The sequence below is a fragment of the Patagioenas fasciata genome, chromosome 2 (genome assembly GCF_037038585.1).
Source record: "Patagioenas fasciata isolate bPatFas1 chromosome 2, bPatFas1.hap1, whole genome shotgun sequence".
In the NCBI taxonomy this organism is placed as follows: Eukaryota; Metazoa; Chordata; class Aves; order Columbiformes; family Columbidae; genus Patagioenas; species Patagioenas fasciata.
Window position 1 is genome coordinate 70,161,889 of NC_092521.1, and position 24,601 is coordinate 70,186,489.

A 24,601-nucleotide genomic window follows, 5' to 3' on the forward strand; every position below is an offset into this window, starting at 1 on the left:
AATTATACTAGTGAGGTTTTTTTAATAAAAAACACATGCCTGGTTCCATTGCATCTTCTGTCTTCCCAGAAAGAAATGTAATTTGTAGTGATCTTCCTTAATTGCATATACTTGGCTAATTATGTTTGTGTTTAAAAAGAATTATGTCTTCCTGGCTGCCCACTAAGTAAAATATTTTTAGTGGCAAACTTCCCTGGTCTTTCTCTGTTCTTTAAACTGCTGATTATAAACCTACCGTTTAAGAGGTTTTACTGACTTTTCTGAATCTCTGGATTTCTGATTCTCTTCAGAGAGAAGGAAATAATTGGAGCTGATTCTTTGGAGAGGCTTGTGAGGTAGTGCATGAAAGAACAAAGAGTGAAGTGTGCTGAAGTCTGTTAGCTGTCTGAATAAATAGGCAACTTCTACAAGTTTGTCTTTGGATTTTAAATCCCTAGAGCTTCTGAGGAAGGACCACCTTAGAGCTTTGTCCTCAAATTCTAAACTCCCTTTGTGGTCACCGCTTCTAAGTTTCACATCTTTGAACTTCGTTTAGTGGCTGTAACTGTCAGGGTGATCAATAATGAATAGGATTTATATGGAAGGTTTAGCACTTTATAAGACTTTGTGCCAGATAAGGGAATAGCTAATTGATGTTAACATCAGCATGCATGTGGGATTAATCTTCTGCTATGAAAACTTCCACAAATAGTGTGTATTATTGAAGTTAAATGTATGCACAAGGAAACAATTGAATGTGAATTATGTGAATGTAAACAGCATGTGATATTTATGCCATGAGAGAGGAGGGGGTTTAAGAAACTTCTCATTGTATCTGGACATAAATAAAAGTAAATTCCTGCAGCACATGTGATATTTCTAAAGGAATCTGCACCTTTTTGCCTTTACAGGTCCTGTTCTATACACTAAAAGCAGTGTGTAAGATATCTGTTCTTAGAGCAAACCTCCCAGGTCTTGCCTCCCAGCCACCACATGGCTTCGCGGCGGCCTCCTCACTCCATCACCCAGCGTTTCAGAAACAGCTTTTGGCACAACAGGCCCCATCCCAGGCTGCACAGTGTGGTCCATAAGTGAATGTTTGTGTGGGGAGGGGCTTTGGAAGTGCTGTTAGTTTAAATCTGTAGTGGTGTTACACTGGTGTAACCTCCGCCTGTGAGCACTTCTTTAGTGGGCGTAGAGCTGGGCAGCTGCACTGACAAGCCTTTGGGGGTTAGAGGTGGAAATAAAACGTGTGGCTTGGTTGGTGGGGACAGCAGGGCCCCTGCAGGTTTCCTTGATATAAAGTACTTGTGCTTCATATTGCATGTATGTCTCCCTGGGCATAACTGCTGGTCTTAGATGCGTCTATGCCAGAGGAACATTGCCAGTAGATCCTTATCAGTAAACTGTTTTATTTTAGACAGTCATATGTGTCCTGTTATAAATAAAAAAATTGGGAAGAGTTGAGTCAGGCACGTATACATGCAAAATTTATATGGAAGGCTTCTGTTTGTATGAAAAATTCTGTTTGTACAATTGCATCTATTTAAAACTGTTTCTACTCATGGAGCATTGAAATGCAGGCATATGAGAAAGCAAAGATGTCTTTTGAAACTTTGATACTGCCATTAGCATAAAAAAACAGAGAGTCTTTGCTGAATTCTCCTGGGATTCTCCTCTAGTAGCATTTACCTCTTTCTTCTTCTTTTAGGTCAGTTTAGCTTATGCTGGTGTTCAGTGTTATTTCTCAAATGCAATTTAAAGTCATAGCCTAGAAACTTCTCTAGCTCTCCAACAAAGTGACACCATTATTTGTGCAGGAGGGCAATGGGCAAATCATGCAAGAGAAACATAACATTACGTGTTTGATGCTGTTTTCCCTTAGAAGTGGCTGCTACTTCAACACCCACAGCTGAGCTTTATCAGCTTCTACCTCTTCCTGTGGGGATGCAGAACTGTGAATTATATCTCGAGTAGATAGTCTAAGAATTCTCAGCATAGGTTTTTGTTCTCATCCTAGCTATTTGGTGTTTCTTCAGCTGTGTGCTTGAACCTGAGGTGCATGTAGTATTTCTGGCAGATCAGGAGAGGGAGCTGGCAGTCTAGGGGTGAAAAAGTGTGTTCCTTCCATACAAATAACTTTTTTTTTTTTTAATTGTGCCTCTGAGTGTAGAAATGTGATGGATGGGGTAACCTGTCTGTATCTGAAATAACAGGAGTCTGGACCAACTTCTAGAACACAAAGTTACAAGTAAGGATTTTTTTAATGAGGTTGTTCTGTGACTGATGGTAGTTTTTATCTGTGGCCTGAGGGTGCCATTTAGAAGTGTTGACAGTGCTTTTCTCTTGGAAGAGGTCTATGTTGCCAGTAGTTCATGTAGGTGATAGGGACAATAAACAGAAACTCTCACCTTCCTCCGAGTCAGATAAAATAAAAATTTCACTGCTGATATTAATGTTGCCAATAGTAATTGCATTTATAGGACACCCATTGCAGTAGTATCTGCTGGCACTTCATGTGGCTTTTGGAGAGATTAAAGGCTCTTTAAAGACAAAATGCCCTTCAGATGACCGCTGACGGATAGAAACGCAAACTGGCCCAGCGCAGGGGTTTCCCCACTGGGGTGGATTAACTTTGGCCAACAGCCAGGCTCCCACCCAGCCCCTCACTCAGTCCCCTCATTAGCAGGTTGGCAGAAGAAAATATGGAAAAAACCAGGAACAAGAAAGCTCATGAGTCAAGATAAAGATGGGGTCAAATCGCCTCCTTCACTCCTGACTTGTACCTGCTTCCTTCCCACTGCCATCAGCGGCCAGTGGGTCCATCGTGGAGATGGCTGGAGCCAGCTGTTTCTGGTATGGATCTTCCCCGATATCTTCCGTGAGAAAACTGAGTGGAATTTCTCCCTTCCAGATAACGTAGGTTTTGAGACATGATTGTTTCATGCTCCTTTTTTCACCAGCAAAATGGACTTCTGAGGCTCTAGGTGTGCTACTTGAAATAGTTTTTGAAGGGCTGTACTGTAAAGCTCAGTGAAAATGTGCGTATTCAAAAAAAAAAAAATCAAAACTGTGTTGACCTAAAGAAAATGGAAAAAGCAACAGTAACTCCAAAGTGTCAGAAAATATTTAACATTCAAACCCGTTTTCTCATGGACCGAAAGACACGCCATATCCGAATAAAAAGCCTCTTTTTATCAACAACTACAATTGCTTTAGAATGAACCAGCTCATTGCATGCTGAAGCAACATTGTTGGTCAAGAAACCAGTTTCTGGCATAGTGCTACATGTAGTTACTTTTGCTTTCTCTGGGAGACTGCAAATATAAGATGTAGACATTAACACCTCGTGAATACTTTGAACTTTCCATTTAGCTATAGCTTTATTCAGCATGACTGTAGATAAAGGGTAGCAGCAATCAATCATTGAAGCTTAAAGAACATTTTTAAAATAAGTACCAAGGCCTCATATTTGTTCTGAAACTGTTTTATTTTCAGGGAATACTCTTTAATTTAACTGCCTTGATTTTAATTGTCTTGCTTTCATATAAAGTTAGCATTGTACCGATCATTTGACAGAGCTAGTCTACTTGTACTTGCCTACATGAGGAAGAGGCAGAATGTGTTTCAGAGGTGGGGAAGGAAGTGACGGGAAGCATGGATGCACAAGCTGGCAAAGGAAACCCTGTACTCACCCTTCAAATCTCAGATGACTTTCTTGAATCTGTTTTATGTTTTAGTGTTACTGTACATATGATGTTTTTCCAACAGATTACTTGGCATGTTTATGGGCTCTTTAGTGATTGTTCTGTATGTCAGGTACTTCCCTCTCTGCTATATTTTTCTGTATATTTTTTATTATGCTGTGCTGTTCTTCCAATCTTTGATTAATCTCAATGAGTTTGTACTTTATGAATAATTTAAAATATTTTCTTCATTCCTATTACAGAGCTTGAAAATAGCATATTATTCTTCCCTACCCTTAATTATTTGTGGTTTGGGTTTCTTGTTGTTTTTTGGGTTTTGTTTGGGGTTTTTGTTTGTGGGGTTTTTTTGTTTTGTTTTGTTTCTTTGGGTTTGCTTTGTTTTGGATTTTTTTTGTTGTTCACAAATGACCTCCTAGCAGGTAGAAAGCTTAGGCTAATACAAGAGACTTGGACAATGTCATGCTAGCATGGTAAAGGTATCATGATGTGACTAGAAGCCCAGTGCTGTTTGGGTTTATGTAGCACCTGGTACATATAAGATATGGTGATCTAGTTATTTGTTTTTGTTCAGGCTTCTCCCCTGTAATAGTTCTATAGACTTTCTACCTTCCATCCTTGCTGTCCTGTAAAAAGGAGCAGAGATGCTACTTGTCTTTTCACCGTCATTAATCCCTAATTCCATCTACTTTAGCGGGGAGTGAACCCTGATTCTTCTTGCCAATAATTGGTGGAGATATGAGAGTTTAAATGCTCTTGAGAAATGCTGCTGTGCAGCAATAATGACATTTACTATACTCACAGTTTGGGGATATTTTTTTTAATATCTGTCTGCAAATTCTCATTGGCATCTTAGTTGCAGAAAACCAGCTTACTTGCACTGTTATGTGCCAATCTTTCAGCAGAGAGAATGTACTTAAACAGTAGTGCGCTGTTTCTTTATTTGAAGTTCCCCCATCCCCTCAATGGGATGTGACACGTGAGAGTTCTTGTTTCTGCGAGTCCTAGTTTTCTCATAGACTTTGGGAGTAATTTGAAGGCAGTGACTTGATTTGTTGGTTGATTTTTTTTTTTTTTTCTTTTTGGCTTTGCTCATAAGCTTCTTTTGCTCAGGAAACGATAGTTTTAGTTTGAAGTATTGACAAAAATGACAGGGAGCAGTGTGTTTTTCAAGGTTATAATAAATATGTGCTACCCTGATGTGGTTTTTTGCTTTGTTTTTTTCTTTTTTGCTCACTTTACCAAGGGCTGGGGTTTTGGTGGTATGTGTATTCATTTGGCCTTTTTTTTTTTCAGAATGAGGTTAAGGTGGTTTCAGCTCTTGTTTTTAGCTAATTTCTCAAGGGGGATAGAATGAATTTTGTTGTCCTTCAGCTAAAAGTTCACATGCCTCATCAATTGCATTTTCTTCTGGGCATGTTCAGGAATGCTGCTTGTTTCTATGGTCTGTATTACATTTAAACATAATTTGCATGCAACAGCAGGCTCTGAAGCAATGATGCTCTTGCTGCCATGACAGGATGAGAAGCTTAATGGTTATTTCATCAGTGTCACATTTTCAAGTGAGCCTGGAGCCAGAACTGGAAACTGGAAAATGGTTGACTGGTAAGAAAATAACAACTTCACGTAGCTTGAGCAAGTTAGGCAGCCTTATGGAAGTATGGTGTGTTAAGAAATAACTTGCTTTCCTTTTAGTCTTAACAGTGAATTTATTGTATATTGACAGAACGCAATATTTGCATAATTACAAGCACAAAAAAGCAGCTCTCTACATTGTTATTAATCTGTTCAGTAGATCCTCTGGGAGGAGGGCAGGGTGGACACCAAGGTCATGGCTGGTTTGCAGAGAGCAGCCTGCCCTCTGCAGAGTGTCACCTCTGGATGATGGCAACATGGCAACTGGAATTTGAAAAACTGTTGCCATCTTTGACAGCACCACCTGTAGCAGCTGGATAGCACAGTTTTCAGTGCAGCTTTTGCAAGCCCAGCCATGGCCTCAAATGTGTCCTTCGCTGAAGCTGTTAGATATCATAGCAATTGTGCTGTACCATATCATATGCAGCTCTTTTTAGTTAAGAGCAAGCTCTGACATGTCTCCAAGAGTCATGATCCAAAGGATGACTTCACTGTAGTCACATATACCCCAGTGACCAAGCTTAGAGTATGCAGAGGTGGTTGTCCAACCCTCTTCCCAAAGGACCTAATGAACAGATTTGTAAAAAAGTGCAGAGAGTTGCGTTTTTTTGTACTTACTTAAAATTCTGCAGATATTGCTTTCTTTTTGGTACAGATGAATGTGTTTGAGAAACTGAGGCCTTGACTGTTAAGAAAGCAAGTTAAAGGACAGATGATAATGGGCACCAGGAGTCAAGGCTAATTAGAAGGCAAGATGGCTTTATGTATGTTTTAACCTGTACTATGTCTGAAATGCTGGGAAACAACATTACCAGTGGCTGCTAAAAGGCAAAGCAAGTTCTCACTACCAAGCAACATGGCCAGCAGATAAATTGTAGATATGAAAAATGAGTTATTAACAGTTCCATTTTAAGAGGACCAAGCAGAACATACTGAGCTACTCTGTTCCAGGACCTGCCAAGGAGAGGAAATGCTGATGCCTTTGGAGTAGAGCAGTATCTGGCCTGCAGAGCAGAGGATTGATAACTGCAAATGCTCCTTTACTAATTTACTAGAAGCTAAAACCTGATATCTGTGATCATGAGATCATAAGAAGCCCACTCTGCAAAAATATTTGATGTATTGCAGAATACATAATCCTGTGCTTTCTTTAGAAAAAAAAGCACCTAAATGTCCCTTTTCTGCTCATTTTTCCTACTACTCGCTATTCAGTTTGGGACATATTACAGTTAATTGGCTTTTACCTTTTTCTTGGTAGTAGCATATTTTCCTTCTCTTTTGTTATCATTTTGTCAGCTTGCAGGCTATTCCATGGTCTCTGGCCTATTTGACAGGCTGTTTTCCCAAGCACAACTTCAGCTGTTTCTGAAATCTGTTAATAGTTTGTAATGTTGTAGTCCGAGCTCTCTATTATGACTCAATGGTTTTGGCTACTCCACTTGGGTTCACGTAATGTGCTGTGCTTGGTTGCTACGTGCTGCACTTCAGTTCGGCCAAGTTGTGCACAGGAGCTCTCCAGCTTTGCTGTTTGTGTGCTTGGAGAGTGATCAATGGCATTTTTGCACTGTATCTGCACCGAACTGGGATTTTTCTGGCTTCTGTGTCTGCTTTTGCTGCCCTTTGGCAGAACCTTTCAAACAATCCTGGAAGAGCTGAAATCAACACTGATCAGCCTGTTTGGACAGAGCCAGGTGGCTGATGAATTCGCCCTTCATGCCCACTGAAAGCATGTTAAACACCTCTCGCTTATTCACATGTCAAGTCTGGAAGAGTTTCTAATTAGAGAAGTTAATCTTTGTTTTGTCAGGTTTTAGCTGACAAGAATTTCCATAGATTCCCTGAGACTGGAAGTCTTTGGCAGCTAAAAATTCAGCCTACTTGAAATGTGGGCCATGCAGCTGTCACTGTGGCTCTACAAGGTGGTTTATACTTGTGCCCATTTGAGTTCGTGTAGGAGGACTCATCAATAAGTCCTCATTAAATGTACGAATTTTCTTTAATGCCGTGATTCATGGTCCGAAGAAAATATGGTGAGGGGTTATTTGAGAAGTACTGCAAGGAATGGAGGAAGCTGGAATGACATGGGCTGGTTGATGTGAGAAACATCTTATTTTTTCTTTCAGTAGTGACTGCCTCATGCTAGTTCAGTTTTACCTTGGGTTGCAGCTGTAGTTTCGTTTGTAAGCTGGACACCTGAAATGCCTCACCCCCGTTTTTGCCTGGGAAGTTTCATGGTGCTCACACAAGTTCTCTTGAGTTCCAAGGAACACTCCAGCAGAAACTGTCAGTGGTTTAATTGTTGAGGTTTTTTAAATAATCAAACAAAAATTCCAAAAAACAAACAAGGTTTTGCAGCTTTCTCTACATCAGTGTTCCAAAATATAGTAATTTTCTCAACAACAAAGTAGTAACTGTATGTAGCAGTATGTGTATATTGTTTGTTGCCGTATACTCCCTTTTTTGAGATGAAGTTATGCAGGTCTTTTACATCTGACAGTTCTGAACCATCTGTCTAGCAAGATGGGACTGTAAAATATTCCTAGTTTAAGGTTGTTTTTTTTTTTTTTTAAATGTGTTTTCCAAAAATATGCACAAGTTGAGGGTCTGTAGAGACAGTGTGATTAGTTAAATTCCAACTGATTGGATATATTTTGATTTTTTTTTTTTCTTGTATGAAATCAGTTTCATATTCTTTCTGTGGTACCAGGTTGTGACCGAAGAAGCATTTTTTTTTCTTACCTTCTGTGTTACCGAGAAGGAGGGGAGGAAGAAAAGACCATGAAAAGCGGAAGTTTCTCATAATACGAACGTATTTTCAGTTAGAGACCACTTTTATGCATGTGGGCATATATAATTCCAGAAGAAAAACCCTTATATTTTGCCTATGCCACCCATTTCATTTGATGCACAAGTACCAATTTAGCAGTCCGCAATCTAATTCCCTAGATTATCAGACAGTAAAGAGACAGAATGAAGGAGAGCAGCTTGTCTTTTTCTGTTAAAAGAGGAAAAGGGTTGGTCACCTTTATCTCCCCCTTTAGTGTAACATCTCAAAGAACATTTTTTTTGTGAGCGATTTGTTGGCTGCAACAGCTTTATAATCTAAATGGTGTGAATTGCTGGGAAAGCTCACTTAGTGACAAGTTAAATGTTATAATCTCCTGTAAATTGTGTATGTAATACTGCGTTTTATGGTCTGGCCGTGCAGTGCAGAGCTGTTCTCTGTGTAACACTCATGTTGAACATTAACTACTATTTGGGTACAGAAGGTGGAGTGTGCTCTCTAGTTTCTATTGGGTGTGTGGCAGTCAAAGATAAACACACAAGCAACCAGGAATAGAGTGATCATAGGGCATCAAATCTCCCTCTTTTCTTCTAGTTTTATGAATTCCCAATATCTTGCTGTTTCTTTTTTATTGCTTTGGAGTGTTTTCTCCTCCCTCATTTGAGCAGGATCAGTTTAGCTTCTGTTGTGCTTTGGTGTGGCTTCTTTTAAAAAGCGCTGAATTTACTACTTATGAGAAAATATGTTCTGGATACTTTTTGGCTAATGTTGTTTGGTTTATAGCACTTATTGTACATCTAAAGATGATGGCTTCTTAGCAATGTACTGCTTTAAGAAGCTGCTGTATTCTCATCTTCTTTCAATAGCATGTTTAAATTTGATTAAGAAAGTCTGTTATTCACCTCTTGTCTTCCCCCCTGCAAAATAATAAAGCAGTATCTTATGATGATAATTTCATGCTCAAGTTTTTGTGCAGTTTGTTTTATTGGAGCTCTTCATTCTGTTCTTGAAATTTGATAAGATTCCATTTCTGTGCTTCTGCTGCTTTGTTAGTAAAACAAACAAAACCCCACAAAAAACACACCAACAAAACTCAACTTAAAGAAAACTTGCTACCTACACCTAAGCTTGCTTGATCTGGAAAAGCAGAGATGGAACTCTTCATCTTGTCTCTTGTTGGAGAAGACAGATTTTAGACACATTGGATTTCTGGCTGTTAAAATTGATGCCTCTTTTATGTGGACAGACAAACCAAAGGAACTGAATGCAATTTAGCTCTTCTTCACCTGAAATAATTGAATTTTGCTACAATTCGGGACGAAGCGGCAATGTTTAATATGTTAGAACTTAAAAAAAAAATCCTCAAGGATGGATGCGGGACAGCAGGCACAAAGGTAGTTCCAGATCTGTACTTCCCTGTATAAAATACACTTGTAATTTCAGTCTCTTACTGAGGATATATCATCATCTCGTGTGTAGGCAAGGCATTTTTTTTTTTTCCTCAGGAACTTGAAAACTTCCTTCCCCAAGTAACATAACACGGTTTGCGTGAAAAATTGGTTTATTATTCCCTCTTCCTCCTACCCATATGTAACCTCCAAGCTTTGCTGCTTCTAGTGTTTGAAACTGAAGTATTGGGTATCTAAATTCTTGGCTTAACCTCCAAATGGATGCACAGGCAAATGCAGCGTAGCTTTAAGATCAGCTAACTTTTCTACTAGTATCTGTAGCCCATGATTTGGATTAGTTTTGTTTCCATGCCTATGTGTTTCATGTGGCATGCCAAGTAGGAATTGTTTGGGGTTTTTTTTTTGCCTTTTTTTTGCTTCACCATTCAAAGGTTGTAAATATGATTGCAATTAGCAACGTTATTGAAGGATTCCTATCAAATCACATCCATTTTCCTCACAGTGCTCTTCAAGTGTTCAAGCCGTCCAGAATTTATTTTGCAGCTTGAATGGTAGTATGGCACTGCATGACTGCAGTTGATCCGTGATAACAGCCTGCAGATTTCAGGCAGCATTTCAAGCAAGCTTTTACTGGAGAATTTGGCTTCCTGGGGTTCAAAAAGTTGGCTCTGTGACTTAGGACACTTAAGGACATAAGCCTTTCCTTTCTCTCCTACATTTTGAATTACAGTGAACTTTGAAAGTTTTTCTTTGAGGATGAAGTCTGATGCTGTTGGAATAGCTGCAGGCAAGAACAACGTTTCACTGTATCTTTCTTGAAGAAAACAAAAAGAAAAGCCAATACAATTATTTAGAATAAATAGAATTACTATGTAGATATTTTTCCCATTATCCATCTTCTGTCTACCATTTGAACTTATAAAGAAACTCACCCGAACAAACCAACCCACACCCACCCACAAAAAAAAAAAAAAAAAACACTTTCTTTTCTGTTACAGAAAAATGCAAAGGGACAGGAGTTGTTTGACCAAATTGTCTATCATTTGGACCTTGTGGAAACTGATTACTTCGGCCTACAATTCATGGATGCTTCCCAGGTTACAGTAAGTATAACTTCAGTTTATTTTTATGTTCTGCAGTAGTTTGTGTTGCCTGTTATAGATGTATTACTGGTGCAGTTTCATGGAGAGATGTAGGCACCCTATTTCCCCAAAAATAGGACAGGGTCTCATACAAATTTTGCTCCAAAGGATGCTTCCTTTTTGTATGTCTAGCTGCCTGGACACTATTTAAATTGTCTTTTTCATGAACTGTAACTAGGGCTTATTTTTGGAGTAGAGCTTATATTTCAAGCATCCTCAAAAATCCTGAAAGATCATGGTACTGGGGTAGGTCTTATTTTCAGGGAAACAGGGTATTAGGGGATATACTGCTGAAATAATTGATACCATGTTTAGTTCCTGCACATAAAGCCAGGTCCTTTAAACGAGTTGTGTCGTTTTGTATGATGTGCACATGACTTGATCACACATAAGTGAAAAAACAACAGTTGGGGGTAAAGAAAAATGTGCTTTGTGTTTAATAAGCTCATGGTATTAAAAATGGGCTAAATCTCTTACAAGTAGGGTTTTCTTGTAACTCCTATCTTTGAAGTTCCATGAACGGATTATGCTGCAACAGAGAAGGGTTTTCATTCTCTATCCAGTGACTCCCACAATTTACAGCTGAGAAAAACAAACAAGCATACTAAAAAACCCAACACAGATGCAGGTTGATAGATATTTTAGTAACACAGGCTTAAAAGACTGCAACTTTGTGGTTAAAGTGTATAAGTGTATTGCTGTGTATTTAATAATTTCCTTTGTTCGCCTTGCATGTTGAGGTATCAGTATGACAGCAGCTTGGGTTGTAGGTAGAGAATGTACAGACTTGGAATACCATTCAAGTGTTTGCTTTTAGATTATCTGGTCGGTTTGTGTTATTTCCATAAAGCAACAGAAGTCATGTATTCTGTGCTATTAATAAAAAAATGGGAAAATGTAGCCATAATATTGACATCTTGTGAAAAGTAGGTTCTCACTATCATCTCAGAATTCTCAGCTTTATTGTCTAGCAGCATGGGTCAATGTGATTAGGTCAGATTGGTGTTTTATCAGCTGCACTGTGATCTGTATTTTACCCATGAATTCAAACAAGCAGGAAACCTGTCCAAATATTGTAATGACTTGATGCTGAGAAAGAGAATCTATGCTTTTGGGGAGGACAAAACTGGTATTATCCGTTTGAAGGTTATCCTACTGTTCCAGTTAATTTAAGAGTATGTGATTATTACTGGGAAATTGTTTGAATGAGGTATGTTCATAATGGGTTTGGAGGTTTTAGGAAGTTTAGTGTGTGTTCCTCATAAAATTTATATTACATAAATTGTGTGTCCTTTTATGATGGATCTGGTAATAAGGACACAGCTAGTAGAGCAGAGACTGCTCATAGTAGGAAAAAGAGAGATTATATTGTCACTGATTATCAAATCACCTAATTGGGAACTTGATAGCTAGGAATAGTTACCTAGCAAGGAGGTCTGTAATGTTTTGAAAGAAGGGAAGCAGAAAGAGAGAGTGAAACAGCATTTCCTAGGAAGATACAGGGCAGAACAGAAGCAGAAGACCTGACTGAGCAAGCAGAGAACACTCATTTTCTTGTGTATTTGCAAAACTATATTTGAGATCCTTGTGGGCCCCTTCCAACTCACGACATTCTATGATTGTATAATTGGAGGACTCTCTTGAATGGTAAGGAAGATGAAGTAGAGACATGAGCCAAGTACATTTTCTGTAGATAATAGCTCTGTCCCTGGTGTTCAGGGCAAAATGTGCTATTTCTTTACTCTGTATTGAGGGGGAAGAGGGAAAGCAAATCATGGCATCTACAGTTAGAAGAGGGATAAGAGCTATGAACAGCTCTGCAGGGCGTAAAAAAGTCAACACTGCTTGCAGTGCTTGGGTAGTAGGGTTATGGTTTCCTGGATTAACAGGAGTGTTGAGGGCATAGTTCTTCACCTTCCCTGGAGTTCAAGACTGAAAACTCTCATCTGGATGGGTTTTTGTCTGGCTCAAGCTGGGCTGAGAGTAGAGCTTAGAGAGTGTCAAGGCACCAACTTTTATCTTCGCCAGCACCCTGTGTAAAATGGTTCCATGCTTTAGCAGCTTTCCTTGGTCTGTTTTGAACTTGTGACCCACTGATTTAATTTGCATATCAATTAATGCATAGCCTACATATGCTTCTGCTTAGTGCCAGCCCAGCCACACAGTGACAATTGCAGAGCTGGGAGATGAAAGTTGTGTGAACTCCTTGAGGGTCTAAGCCTTTGTCTTTATTATGTATTGTTAAGGGCCAAACATCTTTAAGCCACCATTTTAATAAGAGAGCACAGAATAGTCTTTGAATAGTAGAGATTGCTTCTGTGTGCTCCAAGACCAGCAGCTTTTTGCCAATGAGTCAGGACAAGCAGTGTTGATAGCTGTGATTTAGAAAAGAAAATTATGGTTAGACCTTATCTGCTTTGTTAGGAGGAAAAAAAAAAGCCCACAGAACCAACAAACAAACAAAACAACCCCACACACAAACACATACAAAAAAACCCCTTTGTTTGAACAGCTTATTTTTAGTATGCTCCCAAAAATAATTTTGCAAACAACTTTAATGTTGTGAAAGGCAGGATGTCAGCAGTAAGACAGTAAATACTGTGAAGTCGATTTGGTGAACTCTGCATCAGTTTTTATCTTGTGCTCTTTGAAGATATCAGTGAATAGAAGGATGTAGACAATTGACTAGTAGTTTATTCGAAAGCAAAGTTTTGGGTACTGATGTACTTTAAGTTATCTGCTCTTAACTCCATAAGCAGCAATATTTGGGGGAGAGGGGTTGTTAAGTATTGTTTTGTTGTAAGTATTGTTAGAGTGTGGAAGAACTTGACTTAGTGGAAAACTTTTGTTCATAAGTCAGGTTTAAAAAATGGTACAGATACATTGGCTGCTGATGTTCAGCATCTTGACTGATCACAATTTACAGGTTATAGTGAGGAATAGAACTGCATTTTAGTGTGGTTGCATTATAGTAGCTTTGGTCCAACTCTTTTTTTCTACCAATTCAGTATAAAAACTCCTGAGAATTAGTGCTCTGCAGCTGTTCTAGTGATGGGTCATCGTTCTCATCCTTTTTAAAATTTCTGTTTTGCGGTGTGTTTTATAATGTGCATAGCGTAGTAGTACAGTGGGCCATGCATGTAATTTATAAATAAATATGCATATATTGGAAACGTGTGCCCAAAAACTTATTTACTTTTTGCTTTATTGAGAAAGGTTGGAGACCACTGCTCTAGGACAGCTCTAGTGAGTCTGGGAACATTCTAAGGCCCTTCAAATATTTCCATTGTTTTGTAATAAAAACTGTGCTCTGCTTTTCTGTTCCTCCTCTGTGGAAGGGCAGGAAAAGAGAAAGAGAGGGAAAGAAGGAGTTAAGGAAGGAAATGAGAATCAAAGAAAGAATTTCTTCCTCAGCTAATTGTTATAGGACTTCAACAGGGAAGTGGTGCTTGGGCTGCTGGGAGACTGTCACTCTTATGTAGGAAGTCTCTGCAACGGTTGAGGAATGTAAAGCTTACTGGGTTTTTAATTACTGTTACTATGGTGTGTGTGTTCTAGCAAAGCGGGAAGCCTTGAAAGGCTTAGTCGAGTTTGGAAGTATCAATAATGAAATGTTGTGAGACCTTACTATTGAAGTTGAGTTGCCATGAGGAAGTATTTTATTGATCTTTGCAGAAACTGGTTGTGTGCAACATATTCTATGGCTGGTTTGGGTACTTGACATTTACTTTAACTTGCAGGTAGCTAATGTTTATTCATCTTCTGTCCAGGCTTGTCCTTTCTTTGTCTCTTATTCCAGATCATCATAAGAAAAAGGGCTTATGTATTTTACAGTTCCTTTTGAGCTGCCATATATTATAGGATTCTCTCAGGATATATTATAGGTCTGTCTATTTCTACAGTTGCATTCTTGCTTCTAGTTGTCTGTCCTGTAGTAGAAAAACATGGATACCCTCCCAGCTGCCCCTGTTTCATGGGAATTCAGAATGGAGGGATTACCCATGTTGATTGGCTTGGAATTTGCTTCTGTTTCTCTCATTATTATGTTTTTGATCACAAGTATAGAGTAATTGAGTGGGAGGATTTAAGATAAATCTTAATTTTTTTTTTTTTTTTTGCAAATGAGCGGTTGTAATCCTTGAAGTTGGAAGTGTGAAACTTTAGTTGGGAATGCATACATCTTATTCAGTGATCCTCTAAGGTGGGGGTGTCAAACTCATTTTCACTGGGGGCCACATCAACCTCGCAGTTGCCTTCAAAGGGCCGAGTATAATTTTAGAAGTAGTTACATGTAGGAGTAGTTACATCTATACAGTCCTAAAATTACACTCAGCCCTTCGAAGGCAACTGCAAGGCTGATGTGACCCCCAGTGAAAATGAGTTCAACACCTCTGCTCTAGGTCTTTTAAGTCCTTTATGTCTGATCTCTAATGTCACAAAAATGCCTTGGCTTGAAGAAGGTCAGTATGGAACAGCCTTTCCCAGATGGGTAGATATATTGCACTCTGCAGCCAGTTGAGCCATTTTGAGGGGGTGTGTGTGTGCACCCAATGTATGTGACACATTAGGAAGCACTGGATTCATGGCATGTGTACAGCAAGACCTTTGTGCAAGGACAGCCCATGCCCATAGCTACAGTGGGGGCCGGAGTTCCCTGGGGTGAAGAGAGTCAGGACTGAACTGCAGTGAGCTGTCATCCTTGCAAGCTGCCTTTTCATCTGAATTTCTTAATATTGACCAGTTCCTAAATTGGATTTTGATCCATTTACTGTGAGAGGTAAGAAGACAGTGGAGGATGGAGATGGAGAAGGGTGTGTAGAAACTAAAATAGGCTTTTGTGAAAGCAGTGTTCCAAGAACAAAGATAGAAAGGGAATAAAAGGGGCAAGGACTGTGTTGTCCAGACTGGGCTTAACCAGCAGCAGTGGGTCAGGACCAGGATCCAAACACTGAGATCCTCACTTATATGGGAGGTGGTAGCTTTGTGACCAGGTATTTCTGGGAGGGTCAGTATCATGTGTGCTTCATGACATAAGTTTTCAACAATGCAGTGTGAGGGTGGGGCGTTAAGCAAGTTGGACTACAAGGAATAATACCGGAATGCCTTTGTTTTCTCTACGCATCATGAATTAGACTCCTTGATGTTTCCACAGGTGTCAGGTCAGGGCCTTGGAATGGACTTAATGCTTCATGACTACTTCTGCTGCATCTGAATTTTCTTTTTAAGGACTCATTGTTATTCAAAACGAGTTTTTCTTCAACTGTTTGCTTTTGATATTACTGCTGTGACTTCTTAAGGGTGTGAGGGATGTGGAAAAATGATCAAGTTAAACCAGTTAATTAGCCTTATAGTGTGATATCTAGGAGTATTTTACTTATATACTGCTTAATACTGTAACAACAAGTGCTCATTAGGCAAAACAAAATAGGGATAAGGCTTATTGTTCAATACACTAAATGTTGGGAGTAAGGGAGCCTGGTAAATACTTTGATAATACAAAAGGTTTCCTTTTCTGCTTCTGGTAGAAACATCCCATTTCCCTAGGAATAAAGTGTACAATTCATCTGTGACTCTGTTTCCACTCCCTGAATCTCTCTCATTCCTCTGGATGGTGACCTCTTTGGGACTGCAGTCATTGCAGGATGTGTGTTTGTGGATTCTAGCCCAAAGCAACAAATACCAGTTGCAGTTGGTAGGTCCCAAGAGCTGTGCAGGCAACAATATCCTGAAGTACTCAGTGCTTCAGTTACTGGTAGTGACAGTGGTATGAACTGGACAAAGGCAACGTGACTGACTCCACAGCGATGTACAACACCTGATGAATGACTACTTCCAGCTGTGGCTGTCCAAGGCTATATTGTAATCTCTGAACACTTGGTGAGAGACTCCAAAACACTAGGAATTCCCAGTGCATCTTCCAGTAGTAGTTACTGTTTCCAAGGTGGCTGAAGACAATTTCCCTGGCACAGACTTGAGAAGCAGCTGTACAGGGCAGGTGGCTGTAGTACTGTTTATCAGCAATGCTTCTCCACCTCTCTTTTAAGTGTAGAGAAGTCTCCAATCTATCAAGGACAACAAACAGTTTCTGCTGTTTTCTTTTGTCTTTGTGCATGGCCGGAACGTAAGCTGGAGTTATTTCCTTAGTTTTCTTCCACAGATTTAGTTGGATTTGTCACCTGTTTGTTACAAATCCATTCAGATTATTTTCTGAGTGTTTGGACAAAAGTTTCAAAACTAAAGGTAACTTGCTGTCACTGTTTGATTGCAGGGTGATAATAAACCATGGCAGATGCTTTGTTAACTCCATTTCCCTGCCAGGCCTGCCCCCCCTCTTCCCCACTAAGGAGAGGTGATAGGAGGAAAAGAGAGGCAGACTTGCAAGTAGGAAAAAAGTTTAAAATGTTTTACTGATGCTACTAATAAAATAGAGAAAATAATACAAAATATACAAAATCGATCTTGAGTTCCCCAGCAAAGCTCAGCACTGCTCCAGCAACTGCAGGGCAGGGACCCAGAAGTCCTGGGTTGGACTCTGCAGTAAACCAGAACTGGATTCAAGGATGCAGGGTGTGTGACTGGGCCTCAGATCACAGGGATGGCAGGCAGAGTTCCTCCCCACATGCTGGCCATAGTCGAAGAGAGAGCGAGACTCTTGTGATCACCCACTTTTATATGGTGTTATGACGTGGATGGGATGGAATACTTAGTTGGTCAGTTTTAGTCACCTGTTCAATTTGCTCCTCCTTGCTTACAGGACGTGCATCCTTATCAGAGACCTTGCATACCATTGCTGTGTCTACCAAAACATGTATCTAACTTCAGAAAAGGACTTAGCTGAAAGAAAAATTCACTAAAAGAGAAACTGTCTTGTTTTTAACAAAACCAGGACACTTGGTTTTTATTGCTAGATTTGATCTGGAGTGGTATCAGCTTTAATTATCTGTATAATAAATATAATGCTACACAAGACAAGGTATTTTTACATAATTTTGTGGGTTATGGGTTTTTTTATTGCACCCCTCTCTCCGGGATATGAAGTTTCACTGCCAAGAAGAGAAATGGAGTGACATTGCATGTACTCTTGTTTTGTATGTTAGTGATTGTCTGTGTTCAATTTCAATTATAAATTCTGCTGCTGTCACCTCAGTTCTGCAAAGCAAAATATTCATTGGGCTGAAGTAGGTTATCACATGTATATGGATTAAGATAATGGTCTTGAAGGGTGTCCATGTAGCTCTCCATTATTCCTGTATAGTCTAACTAGACTTCAGATAAACCGCATCATGTGTCAGGATGCTTCTGAGATGGCTCTTTGCAGACAGACTCAGGCTGGTACAGGCAAGACTTTCATGAGTGCCACAGAATACGAGGTTGGAAGTCCCAGATAAGGCTGCCCTCAAGCCTCTGGAGTTAGCTTTTATGGCTTTGTACTTGACAAGATCCCAAACCAGAACTTGTTTATCACAGCTCCATCTGCCACTGGACTGCATTGCTTTCACTGTCCAACTGCTTTTAACTTGTGGGAGAGAGCTGCCTTTCTTCACGAGGCAGGAGAGAACGTAATATGAGAACTGGTAGCACACAGAATAATGCTGGTGGAAAGGGACTGCTGGAGGTCAGCTGGTCCAGTGCCGTGTTCAGAGTAGAGACAACTTAGAAAACCAGTGTAACTTCACACTTCGGCCAGGTTGCTCCTGACACCTTTGAAAGTGCTGACATGGCACTGTACCACTGTCCCTGGGCTCCATTCAACAAGATGGTGCCAGCAATATCCAAGGAAGGTCTAAAACAAGATTAATCCACAGAGCTTGAAACTCTTGTAATTACAAAGATCCTGCCAGTATGTTACGAAAACCTGGTCTCCTCTGAGCCCAAATGCAAACTCCTTACCTCATTAATCCCAGCTTGGTCTATTGATGTGAAGGCTATCTGAGCAGAAGGTGCATTTCTTGTTTTTTGTTTTCTTCAAGTCGAGTAGGTGAGACTGAAGAGCATTATCCTACTCCAATTTGATTGGTAATAAGTTACATTAATTTCCCTGAGTTGAGTCTGTTTTACCTGTGAGAGTACTTACAGAGTGATCTGACTGTCCTTATCTCAACTCATGAGCCTGTTGCCATATTTACTCCCCCTGTCCAGTTGAGGAAGGTGGCTTTGATGGACACCTGGCAGCCAGCCACAGTCAATCTACCACACCAAAGCAAAAGCTGTCTCTCTTAATTTCTTTGCTTGATATATTGCTGTTGGTTGTACGCTGCCACGGAGGGTCTGGCTTCATCTTTGTGGTGGCTTAACCCAAGATGGCAACCAAGCACTACACAGCTGCTTATTCACTCCCATTTGGTGGAAGGGGGAGGGAATCAGAAGGGCGAAAGTGAGAAAACTCATAGGGCAAGATAGAAACAGTTTAATAGGTAAAGCAAAAACCACACACATGAGCAAAGCAATACAAGGAATTAATTCACTGCTTCCTATGGGCAGGCAGGTGTTCAGCCATCTCCAGGACAGTTGGGCTCCATCATGAATAATGGTTACTTGGGAAGACACCATCAATCCAGATGTCCTCCCGCTTCCTCCTTCTTCCCTCAGCTTTATGTGCTGAGCATAACATCATATGGTATGGAATATCCCTTTTGTCATTTGGGGTCATCTGTCCTGGCTGTGTATCCTCCCAGCCTTTCATGCATCCCCAGCCTCTAATCACTGGTGGGGTCCTGTGAAGCAGAAAAGGCCTTGACTCTGTGTAAGAGCTGCTCAGCAATAGCTAGTGCATCCCTATGTTATCAGCAGTTTCCAGCACGAATCCAAAGCATAGCCTCATACTAGCTACTATGAAGAAAATTAACTCCGTCCCAGCCAAAACCAGCACGTTCTCCACCCCTTATTCCGTACCATTTTCATCATGCTCAGGTCCCACACCATCTAATACATCCTCAACAACCACCATTGCTCTTCCTATCCTTTGATATATTACACATATACCACTCTCTTTATCTATGGGTCACCCTTGTAAAATGTCGAGAAGATGGCCACTGAGTTAATTTAGTCCATGATTTTGGGCTCTGTCTGTTATGGTGGTCACTCACGACAAGAGAGGTGGTATGTTGAGCTGGCTTTGGTGCCCAGCAACTCCAGGCAAGTTGGGTCACTGCTGCACTTGTACTGCTTCTTGTAAGGCTTGTTCTCCATTGGTTCAGGTGGTTACTGCTATAGTACTTGCTTGTAACGTGAAACTCAAATCTCAAGTTACAACAACTTAAAGGTATTTCCATCACAGTCTCCAGTGCTGTTCCCTTTGGACCAGACCACAAGATTTAATATTGCAATGAACTCCTTCCCTTGCCTCGCTCCAACTTGGACTTATCCACAGACGGCGGTCCCTTAGGGGTGTACCTGCTCCAAGTGGAGCTCTGTCTATGAGCCACAGTCTCTCCAGGGGTATATCTGCTGCAGCAGAGACTTGTTCACAGCCACGGTTGCTTTGAGGCGTGCCTTTTCCATTGTGGCCTTCCCCATGGGCCACAATGCCTTCAGAGATATACCTGCTCCGGTGTGGCCTTAACCACAGCCACAGTCTTTTCAGAAGTAAACCTGGTCTAACACAGTACATACTCTGTCATGGACTTATCCATGGCTACACACTTTGAGGTACTCCAGCATGAACTTACCCAGAGCCACAGGTGCTTTGAAGTGTACCTGCTCCAGAGTGGACTTAGCCTTGGGTCACAATCTCTTCAGAGGTATACCTGCTACTGCATAGATGTAACCACAGCCACAGATACTTGGAGATGTACCTGCTCTGGCGTGGGCTCATCCATGGCCACAGATGGTTTGGGGTGTTCTGCTCCTTCATGGACTCATCCACAGGTCATAGTTCCTTTGAATAGGGTTCAAATAGGAGTTCTAGCCATTCCAGTACAGCAACACAGAAACAGCAGCAATGCCCTGGCCATCTGCCAGCCCAGGTGCATCACCATTGCTGTTATGTTATATACTCCCAGGCACAGCAGAGGGAGATGATAAGCAGTGAAGCAGTAAAGCAAGCAAGTGGAAGCAAAAAGCAGTCACTAATGAGCACAGAATCTAATATACAGTGAGGCAAGCAAGCCCCGTGGAAAGTACAGAAGCCTGTGAGTTAATAGCTAAATGGCAATAACAGCTATAATTCGATCTAACACATTCCAATCTTGAACCCCTTGAGCCCCATGTTTGGTGCCAAAAAGGATTGTCGTGGTTTAGCCCCAGCCAGCAACTAAACCCCACAGAGCTGCTCGCTCTCTCCCCTGCAATGGAATGGAGAGAGAATTGGAAGGGTAAAAGTGAGAAAACTTCTTATGGGTTGAGATAAGAACAGTTTAATAGGTAGAGCAAAAGCCATTCACACAATCAAAGCAAAACAAAGAATTCATTCGCCACTTCCCATGGGTGGGTAGATAGATGTTCAGCCATGTCCAGGACAGCTGGGCTCCATCACACATAACAGTTACTTGGGAAGACAAACACCATCATTCCAAATGTCCCCCCTTCCTTCTTCCTTCAGCTTTATAGGCTGAAGCATGACATCATATGGTGTGGAATATCCCTTTGGTCAGATTGTGTCATCTGTCCTGTCTGTCTCCTCCCAGCCTCTTGTGCACCCTCAGCCTTTATTTGCTGGTTAGGGTACTATGAGAAGCAGAAAAGCCCTTAACTCTGTGTAAGCCCTGCTCAGCAATAACTAACACATCCCTGTATTATCAAACAGTTTCCAGCACAAATCCAAAATATATCTCCATACTGACTACTGTGAAGAAAATTAACTCCATCCCAGCCAAAACCAGCACAGTCTTCGATCACCCCTTTGGTAGGCTTCTTGTACTCACACTGAAACCACCCACTCTCCAGGCCCCAAGGACCTTGGTAACCCTCTGACAATCTCCTCCTGTCACCCCAGCGCAGCAGCCCCGTGGAAGGCAGGCACTCTCCTTTCCCTTGGGGATCAGCCTGTGGGTTGGGAGTACTGTAGTTGTCTATGTAGATCTCACAGAATCATTATTTAAATTATTTATCCAGGCTGTTTGGAAATGTCTTTCTGTGTCCTAGCTCTCTCTCTGCAGTTTGGAGTCATTAGTAACCCTGTGGAGGTGCACTGTGTCCCATCTTCCTGCTTCCTATTGAAAATACTAACCACTGTCAGCCCTGCTGTTCATTAAATCTGGAATTGTGTCTGAGCAATATATCTAAAAGCAGTTTTTCTTTACATCTGTGTTTTTAAGAAGAACATAACTCTCTAGGTTTGATCAAAGAAACTTATATGAATATAAAGAACCATCTTCTCATAGTTTTAAGCTGTAAACTCTTGGGAGCTTATACCATTTCCAAGTATATGCTTGTGCAGTCCCTGAATTTCTACGTGACCCTAATTCTCATTTGGTTTTCAGTTACTACTATAATAATATTTAAAAGGTGACCTTCAGAAGGAAAGAGGAAAGGGCTTTTTCTCCTCTGTTACTTTTTAACTTTATATGTGTAGAGAAGTCCCCAAATTGTGGTTTGGTGGATAGGGTTTTTATGGACTTGTTTTTGGTGATTCCTTCCTCCCATGTGTCACATATGTTTTTATCTTCTCTGCTTTAGAAGGCCATGTGGCTTACAGCAGACAACCTGGTAGGATTCAGGTGCCTAAGAAATGGGACAGTGAGAAGGCAGTTGAAGGGATAATTGAGTTTTGGTTTTAAAGGTGTCATTTCTTGTTTAGCACACCTTTTCTGGACCTGACCATTTAGCATGATTCTCCCTCCTGTATCTCCAGGTAAGGCTTAAGAAAGCACTTAAGCAGTATTTTTCAGAGAGAAAATAAAACTTTCAGTAAGAATGAATTTTCTCGTACTGATAGTTAAATATATAAGTAGGCATAAGGGAAAACAGTCTGTTCAAGACATTTTTCATGCGTTTTAAACTAGCAAAATAAGCCAACCAAAACCGGTCAAATGCAATTTTTTTCCTTTTCAGGTCACCTTTGAGGGCTGTATAAATCAAGACAAGGATTTTTACTTCTTTTAGGAAACAAGTGGAGAGGTGGTGGAATTTGCAAAGCTCAGGTGTGTGGTGGGCTTGTGTCAACCTGTGGTACCCGCTTCTTTCAGTCTTCAGTTGGCAGTCACTGTGGTCCTCACACAGACTGCTCCAGTAGCTATAGTTTACCTGCCATATCTTGATGCAAATACATCTTTCCCTTGCTGCATGACTATTTTGAAAAAATATTGGTTGCTACCACTTACGGAGTGTGGAGGTATTTATTTTTTCTTCTTCAGTTAGATCAAAAGGGGAGCACGTTGAGATAAATATGTGCTTCCAGTATTTTAGCAATTTTTTTAATGGTGGTTTTTTTCACATGTAATTGACTGGTGTGCATTTTCAACACATGAATCCCAGCCAGTGACTACTGTTTTATGTCAGTTAGTACCACAGGAAACAGGGTTCATTTGGCAGAACAAAGAAATTATACAGGGATTAAACAGGAATAAATGGGAGTTCATCCAGCATTTGAACTTCCGGTTTACCTGACGGAATTAGAGAGACCCCATGGTTCTCAGCAGCTTCCTGAGGAGGGAAAGCGGAGAGGGAGGTGCTGATTTCTTCTCTGTGGTGTCCAGTGACAGGACACATGGGAATGGTTCAAAGCTGTGTCAGGGGAGGTTTAGACGACATGAGGAAGCATTTCTTTACCAAGAGGGTGGTAAAACACTGGAACCGGCTTCCTAGAGAAGTGTTTGGTGCCCTAAGTCTGGCAGCATTTGAGGCTTTTGGAGAATGCCCTTGATAACTTGAAGTGGTCAGGCAGTTGGACTAGGTGATAGTTGTATGTGCCTTCCAAATTAACTATTCTATTGTTTTCTAAAGTAATAATAGAATCTTGATTATTGGCAGTTCAACCAGGTTTCGCGTTCGGTTTTTTCTTCCCCTTACTGTGGGCAAAGTAACTTAGACACTGTCTTCTTATCATAACACAGTCCTAAACCAATTAATCCTTTTCCTCCTTGTTCTGCACTGATACTTTGTAGTCCAGAATGGATATGGGGAATGAAGCATTGTACAGTTGAAATGACTGTGGTCAGCCTCAATCCTATACTGTGAGATCCATAGTTAAGTTTCTTTGAGTTTGGATCCTGGAATGACATGCAGTTGTTTAACCAGACTGCAAGATAGGCAGAGCTGCAGTCATAGGTGCTGAGAGAGCAAAAGTTCCCTCTGGCTTTATTCAGCTTCCTAGTGAGACTTCAGAATTCATTACTTTCGTTTTAGTGTTCTTGAGTCAGCAAGTAGTATGTAGCGAAGCCCAAACCTTTTTTTGGCTTTAGCTAGAATGCTATGAAATCTTCAACTCGATTTTTGCAGGCTTTCTTCTGGCTCCCTGACAAGTGTTCTTGATGTCACTTTCTACACCATCAAGGTGTTCAACATAACTTCCTACACTGCCAAGGTGTTCAAGGCTTCAGTGTTCTCACTTGCAACCTTCATTGCCCCACGAGACAAGACTAGCTTTTCTTGACACAGATATTGTGTACCTGCTTACAACAACTGGCCAGACAATTTAAGTGAAAAGGAGGAAGAGGATGGCAGAGTTTTTTGGGCTCAGAGGGACATTTGGAAAGCTGGTATGATTTCCAGTGTGAAGAAGCTCTCCCACATTATCTGAAGCAAAGTGTTGAAATTCAGCCTGATTTTCGTAGAAGTTGCACGAAGCACAAAATATCTGACTTTTAAATTTATGTTAGCTCACAAATCTTAATGAAAACTGACAGGCATGGGAACTCCAGGCCAGTAACACTATCAGTCCATGTCCTAGTCCTGTAGTTTTATTTTGTGTGATCTGTGTGTTGGCCACATCACATACAGCCATGATGTGCAATGTGGGATGGAGATAAAATGGTGGCTCATTCTTGCTTATGAAGAGAGGTGAGTTTA

At 40.7% G+C, this 24,601-nt stretch overlaps 1 protein-coding gene across 2 annotated transcripts in view; it reads left to right on the forward strand.

The window, feature by feature from the left end:
• EPB41L4B (erythrocyte membrane protein band 4.1 like 4B) overlaps positions 1 to 24,601 on the forward strand; it is a 184,578-nt gene that overhangs the window by 44,208 nt on the left and 115,769 nt on the right. For both annotated transcript variants that reach the window (XM_065830950.2, XM_065830951.2), the window contains exon 2: positions 10,511 to 10,615. In XM_065830950.2, coding sequence (XP_065687022.1) covers positions 10,511 to 10,615 — 105 coding nt within the window. The remainder of the gene's footprint in view (positions 1 to 10,510; positions 10,616 to 24,601) is intronic.